This window comes from Poromitra crassiceps, assembly GCF_964638095.1.
Source record: "Poromitra crassiceps genome assembly, chromosome: 1".
Classification (NCBI taxonomy): Eukaryota; Metazoa; Chordata; class Actinopteri; order Beryciformes; family Melamphaidae; genus Poromitra; species Poromitra crassiceps.
This window is the reverse complement of record NC_139623.1, coordinates 99,621,274-99,631,079: the sequence shown is the minus strand read 5'-3', so window position 1 is coordinate 99,631,079 and position 9,806 is coordinate 99,621,274. Positions and strand designations below refer to the sequence as shown.

The 9,806-nt window shown below is 43.5% G+C and overlaps 1 protein-coding gene across 1 annotated transcript in view; it reads left to right on the top strand.

Moving 5' to 3' along the window:
* Positions 1-352: 352 nt before the first annotated feature.
* The window catches only part of dhx16 (DEAH (Asp-Glu-Ala-His) box polypeptide 16), a 57,662-nt gene continuing 48,208 nt past the window's right edge, over positions 353-9,806 (top strand). Inside the window, exons 1-3 of the mRNA XM_083648495.1 lie at positions 353-522; positions 2,245-2,452; positions 3,397-3,632. Of these exons, the coding sequence (XP_083504621.1) occupies positions 2,255-2,452; positions 3,397-3,632 (434 nt within the window). The 5' untranslated portion in view covers positions 353-522; positions 2,245-2,254. The remainder of the gene's footprint in view (positions 523-2,244; positions 2,453-3,396; positions 3,633-9,806) is intronic.

Here is a 9,806-nt window from a genome sequence, read left to right as displayed (position 1 = left end):
TATCGTTCCGAATCATAGACAGTAAATAATTCTTGCCAGACGGTAATGCACAAAATCTGTTTGCCAACCGCCGTAAAACTCAATAGAAGAAGAAGAACAGTAGTAGCAGCCCATGGGTAGTAGCCATATCAGAAGGGGAAACAAAGTGGCTACACCTGTTGCGTGTCGGTTGTTTGTCAGATGACCACGTGGCGGCAGTAAACTGGATGAACGCAGCTCTGCCTCTGGTTCAGTCTTCTTCGGACTTCTGTTTATAGATGACGTATTTCCGCTTCCGACTACAGTGTGCAGGTTTTTAGACAAGCACAACATGCATTTTATAATTCGATTATCGGTGTTTATAACCAATAACAAATGATTACGCGTGACCATTATTATGGTGTGTCCGTATTGTAACCGTTAATTGTCATTTTAGGAAACGTACGTGCTACAATTCAAGTTGGCGGCTAATTCTTTAACTAAAGCTAACGCTAGCTAACTAGCCCGCTGTTTCTGACCATCACAACAACGTTGTCAGCCGGGGTAAGTTAAGATGTTCGGCTACTAACGCTAGTTCTCTGCTTACTTCTAAATTGTAAACTAAAGATTTGCTTACAGATGGTTGTTGGAAGTTGGTTTCACTGGTTGTCTGTGTACTGTATGTCAGGAGCAATCTACTGGCTGAAATGTACACGGTGTCAAGAGTTTAGGAACTAATTCCTGAGGACAAGTGATTTGTGGACATCATGTCGGCGCCTGCAGCGTGGTGAAAAGAAAATCCTTCACGTTTGAGTGACAGGCTACCTTAGCCATGGGAAGGCTCTTCTTACTACAGTGAAGTCCTGAGACAAAGAGCCTGAGTGCTAGAGTCAGGGTGGAAACTGAACTTCCTCAGTGTAAGAATTTACCCAGGGGCAAAGGCAAAAATGCCACAAGAAATCTCAGAATGCCCCTAAAAACCATGATCCAGGCCAGGGGCAAGAATTGCCCCAATACGTTTGATAATTTTCTTTTCATTCAATTCCCTTTTCCATCTCTTACACACAGTACCTGCAAGCTGGTTGCCATAAGAAGACATTGAAGAACACACAGACAGTGCTGTTGTTCACACTATACTTTAGCAACTTTATGCAGTACTTACTATTTTTTAAGGTGCCCTCAAAATTTTGTAAATGCCCCCATTTTTTAGACAGTTGGGGGCAAAAGTTGCACCCAAAATATTTTTCCTACACTGTCTCCTCTTCACCTGCCAAAGGGCTGGTGGGTGAACTACAAACAAAAACACGTGCCAAGAAAAAAAATTCCAGGAAAAAAATAACATGATAAAAAATAACATTACACAAATACTTAAATGAAGTATGTTGCCCTGCCTGTTTGTCTATTTCTAAGATACAAGCACTGTGTGTTAATTTAGAATGTGCTTGTTGACTTATACTGTACAATGGACCAAGATTCTAATTCATCATGAAGCGCAGCAGACTTCAGGGATCGCCCGAGCAGCATTTTGGTAAACAAACCGCATTTCTGGGTGGAAACTGCAATGGGACCCTATGGAGCTAGCTTTGAGTGCTCACTCTAGCCCCAGCTGTGCAGTGTACATTTTAGAAACTGTGACGGTTCACACAACTTTATTATGACATGCATACATCAAACTCTTGAGCTACCTTGAATCCATATAATTTCTATCAGAATTAAATGCAAGGTTTATAGCTCACCCCTACAAGTTACCTCCATATTGGAATTAGAGTTCCACTAGCATTCGTTTGTTAAGTGCTATAGAGATTCTTGGTCCTTTGTGAAGAATTACAGTCTCCTGCTCTCACTCAGAATGTTTGATGTATGAAATGTATGAAAATATAAGCGATGTCATGTATAGTTTTTGAGATTAACGTTTGTTTGGCACAACTCATACTAGTCAACTGCCAAGTTAACTAGTATGGTTCCGGGTGGTTCCAGGTGTTTTGCGGTGATTTGTTGTTGTGACGTCACGCTGATTCCTCATATAGCCAAGGCATTCCGATGTTGTGGCCTCAAAAAGTTTCCACGCAGTGTGACCCTTATACTTATTAGTGATTTATCTGCCAGACAAATTTGTGGTAGATGTTCATTTCGCCCTCTGAGCACAGGCATGTAAGTTACAATGCAAATGTCAACAAAAATAATTTGCTTGTAACTACCGTAGTAAGAAAAGTGTAGGTATTGTAGGTAGTTACTCTCTTCACACCTCGATTGTAGCAGAATAACACATAACCATGTCCTCGCCAGGTAACTCAACATGGCCAATCTGGAGCAGTGGGTGAAGGACCGTCTTCATGACATCCTCGGGCTGAGTGACAGATATGTGGCCCAGTTTATGATTGGCACCGCACGTAAATCCTCTGGCCACCAGGACTTTGTGGCCCGCCTGCAGCAGACGGGCACAATCGACATTGACCAGAGTGTGATTGCCTTTGCGCAAGAGCTCTACGACAAGGTAAAGAATTGTATTGTGTAGTCACTAGTCACTATGCTTTTGAGATTTAAAGAGCTCTACGACAAGGTAAAGAATTGTATTGTGTAGTCACTCACTATGCTTTTGAGATTTAAAGGGATATTAGTCCTGGATATCAGTCCTTAACACTTCTTCTTTCTACTTTTGTATACCAGTCCTTTCAACTTGTATCGAGTATCGACATGATTTATGAACAGTGTAAAAACCTGATGTTTTCAGTGGCTGACTCTACAGTTGAGAAATGTAACTTTATGCCAATTGTGATTTTCCAATTAGAATTGTGATTGGTGATCATCAGATACACCTGCAGTAGGCTGTACCATCTACTGTAGTGGTTCTCAAACTTTTTCATGTCAAGACAAGGACCCTTAAACTTAGACACAAATTAGACCACAGACCCCCATTTGATCATGTTTTGTCCTAGGGTCCCCCATTTTTGCTTTTAGATGTTTACTACTGAAAGTGTATGAAACCCATGACTGAAATAGTCATACATTATGGCATTGGGTTACTTATGGATGGTGAAAATAAATGATTCTCCTTTTTGCTGGGGACCCCTGGAACCCCCTCAAGGACCCCTGGGGGTCCCCGGACCCCACTTCGATCTACTGTACCCTATATCAGTGTTCTCATTGATCATTTACCCAGACACACTGATGAAGGCCGATTGGCCGAAAACATTTTGTGTTGTTCATATGTTGCTCAAATGAACAATGAAATCAGTGAATTGTACATTCTCCCTGTGTGCGATCCTCCCTTCATTCTCCTGGTGAACACTTGTCATAAACTTGGTTAGTTGTATTGTATTGTAAATGCTGTACAATACAGGGAGTGCATACATCTCCAATATGGAAAGTTTCAGTGAAAATCAAACCTCTAACCATGCAAGTATTATAACATCAACCTCTTCTACTGTTGTGCATTAGATTCCTCGCAAGCAGGTGGTGGAGAAACCGGCCCGAGCAATGGAACGGGAAGCCATAGAGATGGATAGGAAGAATCGGACGTACACCTTACTGGAGGACAGCGACAGTGATGGTGACGCAGTGAAGGAGCAGGAGAGAGGGAAGAAGAGCAAGGACATGGACAGAGGAAACAGGAGGAAACACATCAGACGGAAAAAGGAGAGCGAGTCCTCAAGCGAAGAGGAACCGGCTAAACGGTAATACAGACCATTTTCTATTGTATTCCTAATGCTTGTTTAGTGTTTGGTTGCTTTTGTCTGTTTGTGTTTGCTAATCTTGACAGATACCTTTGAGTAGTGTTAACAGTCAGGTACGCTGTCTTTGTTGATATCAGTGAGTCCCCTATAGTACACTTATCCTGATGCTTGTTTGCTTTTGTTTCTTCCATATTTGTTTCCTAAGATAGACTAAAAATAATAATGAATAACAATACATTTTATTTGTCATGCACTTTTCATTTAAGATAAATCTCAAAGTACTACAGAGTAAAAAACCCAGAACCAAATAAAATGCATTAAAGGCAGATAGATAACATTTTAAAAAGTCACACAGGAGGACGGCCTGGATCAGAAAAGGCCTGATTAATAATCAATTAAAAGATAGTAGGCAATGCCTATAAGCCCTCGTTCACACCATACGCCAATCCCATGCTGAAGCTACGCGGCCCTATGACACTTTCATTTAGCTGAAGCTACGCAGCCCTATGACACTTTCATTTAGCTGAAGCTACGCAGCCCTATGACACTTTCATTTCGGCGTCCTTGTTAACAGGCGAGGCCGTTCACACCAGCCCCACGCCACGCTGAAGTTTCGGCTTCTGTTCTAATTTTCAAGCGTGCAGTGCGCTGCACCCAAGCTGCCAGGCATGAAGTCAATGCAAGTTGTGACTGAGTGGAGGGAGGACAGCCTGAACGAGCCGCTGAGGAAAAGACAGTAGTTCGAGTGTGACCGGTATAGCGTGGTACTCAGCTTCTGTTAAAGGGATAGTTCGGATTATTGGACATGAAGTTGGATGAACTCCATATTTGTAGAGTGTATGGGGAGCTGACTTGCCAATCCATGAGTCCCGTGGGCGGAGCTCTAGCTTGATCTTAGAGATGTCGACGGTTAACCGTTTAACCGCAGAGAACGTCTTTGGTCGGTTAAGCATGTCGGTTAAATGGTCAATTTGCATACAACAGTGTTGCCAATGTGGCGATTTCCCCCCCTCCTTCGTGGTCAGCAATGTAAAAACGATGGGGCAAGTGTTAATCAAGCTAGATTTGGAAATAAACACATGGTTAATGTTGATTTTATCTACCTGATGTCTGATCAAACGCATTCCGCAGCGAAGCACACACACAGCTGAACACCTGCTGCAGCCACAGTGTCACAGTGAAGTGAGCGCACTGACTGCCCCGCCCCTCTGCTGCTCCTGTCTGAGCACTAGGGGTGGGGGAAAAAATCGATACACCACAGTATCGCGATATTTTGCCTGACGATATTGTATCGATATTTGGACGCCAAGTATCGATATTGCAAAAAAAAAAAAAAAAAATTTTTGCAGGCCATGCCAGGCCACCGGGCTACTATAAACTTTAGTTCCAAGGCCAGCAGTAAACAAACGGTAGCATATTTTCATTTTGTTTTAACAGTAACAGTTTTGTCATAACAGTAATTTACAAATTCCCCAGTTACTGAATGGGCTGCACAAGATGTTTTGTGTAAGTGAAGTGAAGTTGCAAAAACTACATAAGTACAGTAGTCCACACACACATCCAGTTAAGGTGGACTGTAAGTAGACTGTAACAAACAGTTCAGTTTGTCAGGTGCATGCAACTATGACATGACTTTATGAAAGTTGTTGGTCTGTCTACTTGACAATGTTGCTGCAATAAAATTAGAGATGCTCCGATCAGCTTTTTTGAGGCCGATCACCGATCACCGATCACTGGAAGCAGTATCTGCCGATCCCGATATGGCCGATCACCGATCACCAAATCCATCAATTCAAGCCTTCTATTTATTGTGTCGCATTATTCATATATTTAATTATTCTTAACAACATCGACATTGTATATTAAGTATTAAAATTAGGAGATGAGAAAGTATCATGAATTGACAACCGTTTTATTGCAGGCTAAGGCAACATGCAACTCTCTAGAGACACTCTCTTAGACAACTTGGAGCTTACAGAGTAGACTGTATACTGTAGCTTTCCTGTGGAAAAATAAATACAGTCTAAAACAAAAAATATAATACTATGATGTACACAACATGTGCACCAACACAGCTTGGAACATGTCTGTGAAAGCTGCAGCGATAGCCTCCGCGGTGTGTGACCCAGAAAACTCTTGTGAGTGAAGTACAACTTTGTTCAGGTCGAACTTTTCATCAATAAACTGCGCAGTTAGGCTCAGCATGGACATAGGACAGACACTCGAACTCCAAATGTCAGTCGTGAAGCTGATTGACGTGGTGTTGTCTTTCATAAGGCTCTCGATGTGCTTGTACACAATTTGGTATAATTCCGGCAGGCAAACGTCAGTTAAATATTTACGTCCTGGCAGCGTGTAACGTGGATCCAAGCAGGACATGAGGCGTTTGAACCCGAGGTCTTCCGCAACAGACAGCGGCTGCTGATCAAGACATATGAATTCCATTAGCTTTGCATTTATTTCTTTTCGTTTCTTGCTGTCGTTGCTGTAGGGTTGCTGTCGTTTCAATGTCTCTGTTACAGTTAGCTGAGTGAGTGGCGTTTAGGTTGCTGCCGCTCTTTCGCTGCCTTAGCGCTCGCCAACTTTGTAAACTCCTCAAATTCCTTGACGTGGGAAACCTTCAAATGTCTTATGAGGTTCGTAGTGTTGAAACTCTTCTGCTGCGTTCCTCCACGCGGTATCTCCTTTGAGCACACAATGCAAACGGCAAATTTGTTGTCCTTCTCCAACAAGTTGTAAAATTGCCAGACAGGCGACGCCATGTTAGCTGCTGTCCTGTTTGTTCTCGCCCAAGCTGCTTTCGCTATAGAGAGAGTGCAACTTCCAAACACTTTTTCGCCACTACCACCACGCCCCCTAAGGAAACTTGGGAGCCAATGAAGCTTCATGACACGGAGAGACAGCCAATCACAAGCTGCCCTTTAGGAGACCGGAAGAATACTACTTGGCAGCCTGGGAGTGCACTATCTCTATATTGAAACGTCTCTGGTAGTAGTTCTTGCAGATTTGTGTCATTCTGATCGGCCTTGTTTGATCGGCACTTTTGATAACTCCGATCAAAGCCGAAAAAGGCCAAATCGGCCGATTCCGATCACGTGCCGATCGATCGGAGCAACTCTAAATAAAATGGTTGAAGTCGGATGTACAGACTGAAAAATTGTTCTTATATAAACCAGATGTTGACAAAGTTTTCCTTTGGGGACATCATTTGCAGTTGAAAAAGTAAGAAATCGCAATATATCGAAATATCGCAATATTCAATATATCGCTATATCGCAATATCAAAAATATCGCAGTATCGCAATACTATTGTATCGTGACTCAAGTATCGTCTCAGTATCGTATCGTGGGCATCTGGTGATTCCCACCCCTACTGAGCACACAGCTCAGATGTGCTCTGTGACTATTTCAGAATGATTAACACACCCAGCGAAACAATCAGCTCATACATGTTCTATAATTTTGTTAACTCCATGTGTGCTGTGTGGGACTGTGCTGCGGGTTGAATATAACGTTAGCGACTTAGCGTTAGCGACTTAGCGTTCCTCTGCCGAGGTTCCTACTTTCACTTTTACGTTCGCTCAGTGTTTAGAGAGAGAATCCATATGGAAGACGCTTGCGTGTAGGGCTGTCGGCTGAACGTTAATGTTATCTAAAATCTGCATTGAATTTCTCCGCCTGACACCCGCGCTGACAAACGTTGCTCTAGTCTGAGGTTTATAATCCCACAACGACCACGGCTTTCACACGCTGTGCGAAAGGTGCTTGTCTCTGTGTGTAGCTGCCTTGATCCCCCCGCTGTCCTCCCTTCTGCCTTCAGAAAGCAGCAGTCTCTGTGTGCCTGTGGAGATGGTGGAGCCCGAGTCAGGAGCGAAATTAAATATCACTATTGCAGACTACGTATGTCTATGACAAGATTAATGTCAAATTCAAGCAGATTTGGTAGGGTTAGGGTTAAGCGCAAATTATGCTCGAGCGAAATCGTCGGCGCTGACTGCGCCTAGGGGGTCGCCGCGGCTGGGCGTCCTATCGGCGCAGCTCGGCGTAGGGGGCGTGCAGCTCCTCGAAAATGTGACTGCGCCGTCTAGCGCCGTCAACTCCTTGTTTTGAGGAATGAGGAAATGCCATTTCCTCATTTAACGTGCTTGTCCCTCATCTAGCAAAGCCTTCTGCAGGCTCACCAGAATGAGTTTTGAAATGGAGGGACAATAAAATGTTCCCCCACCGACATGATTGCAAGTTCTTGGTAAACGACACGATAACGTTTTGGACGTGTTTTGAACGAGTTACGTTCGAGTATGCACAGTCTCGCTGTCGCCACTCGGCGGCGGCAAGGCTCCAAGTCGTGGCTGCGCAAAACCATGCCGGGCGTTTTAGGGTTAATGTAGGGAGCAATGCAGTACCGGACTCGCACACTAAAATAATGGTAGCAAAAATGCAGTCTGAAACCCTATGTTGCGCTGGAATGAAAGGCACACGCCACTGTCCTAATATTTCACGTCTTTAAATTTTTTTGACCGATGGTTAACCGATTAAGTGTGTTGGTTAGTCGAAAGTAAAGTTAACTGAAAATCCACATCCCCTAATCTGAGTGGAGAAAAACGAGTCCCGGCGGACATTCTATTGGTCATGGAGTTATCAAGTTTTACTCCTAAAGAAAGCATGCATGTGTTATGACATCTCATTTCAACAATAAAACCGTAGTCTTGCTGTTGATCAGACTGCGCTATTTATTGGCACTACTTTCTGGCTCCGCGCACTGCATCCGCGGCGGTCACTAACACTGTGTGTTTCAGACACAGCACGCTCTGTAAACAGGCTACTAAAACATACTAAACATGTCTGACTATGAAAGCGATGAAGATATGCCGTTTACACCAGATTTGAGGGGATGTCTTTATGAACCTGAATACACAGATGAGGAACTTCGTCAGATCGACCTAGAATGGGCAGAGAGAGAGAGAGGCGGAGCAAGAAGACACAGATCAACAGAGTTGGAGAGCTACTGCTGCCGAGTAGCCTATATAGGCTATGTATTTATTTTATTTTATTTATTTTTTAACTGACAACATTGTTAGATTTAGGTAGCTACTATAGTCTCTCGTACCATGGGTTTTGGCACAGCAGTGCTCTCTTCAGTACATGGGGCTTTCCTCTGCTCTGGACTTGGAGGTAAATAATCCTTTTATAGGTCAAATGAGCACTATACACCATGTTTTTCACCTACTGTGTGTAGGTGTTTCAGACACAGACTCTGTATGTCTGTAAACAGCGAGGCAAGTTGACAAAATGCTACGCACTTGTGATTTTCCAGGCTGTAGCAATCAAAACCTTAGTGATATTGTATTCCATCATTTCCCTGTCACGGATCATGCCCTTAGACAAATCTGGCTTGTTGCAATAGGGTTGAGCTTCGACACAAACCAGCGAGGATTAAAAAAAAAAGTGTAAAGTCTACGATGCTCATTTCACCTATAAAAGGATTATTTACCTCCACGTCCAGAGCAGAGGAAACCCCATGTACTGAAGAGCATTGCTGTGCCAAACCCCATGGTACGAGAGACTAGAGTAGCTACCTAGTCTCGCTGGCCAGCCTCCCCTCCACTCACGGGAGACTAGTAGCTATATGCCTGTATGTTGAGCTGAAGGGGATCAGCACTTATAGCCTTTTTGGAGTCTCCACAGACAGCCAAAAGTGCGCAAGTGACACTTGACTCATCTTTTGTTTCAAGTCCATATTAGAGTTCAGCTCGACTAGGGCTTCTTCCTCTGGCCACACGATACGATGCTTCTGTAGCCTTCATATTCACATTGCAGAATCTCTCAACTCCTTTCTTCTCTGAGAGCAATGCTTGTAACTTCCTATGGAAAAACTCCCGTGGCTTGGCCATCAAACTTGGGTGCTTGGTCTCAATATGACGTCGGAGTTTACGTATTCATACAGTCATTTGCTAGCACCTCTTTGCAGATCACACACTGGCAGGGGAGCATTGTCGGGACCAAACGATGTAAATCCAAACCATAAATAATCAGGGTCATACTTCCTCCATTTACTGCTCGCACCAGACGCTTTCTCCTCTCTCACTGTAGGTACTAAATAACGTTTCAGTGACATTTTGCTGGTTAGCTAATCAGAGTTTTTTCCCCTCCATTTTCTTCTCTGATCTTTTCCCA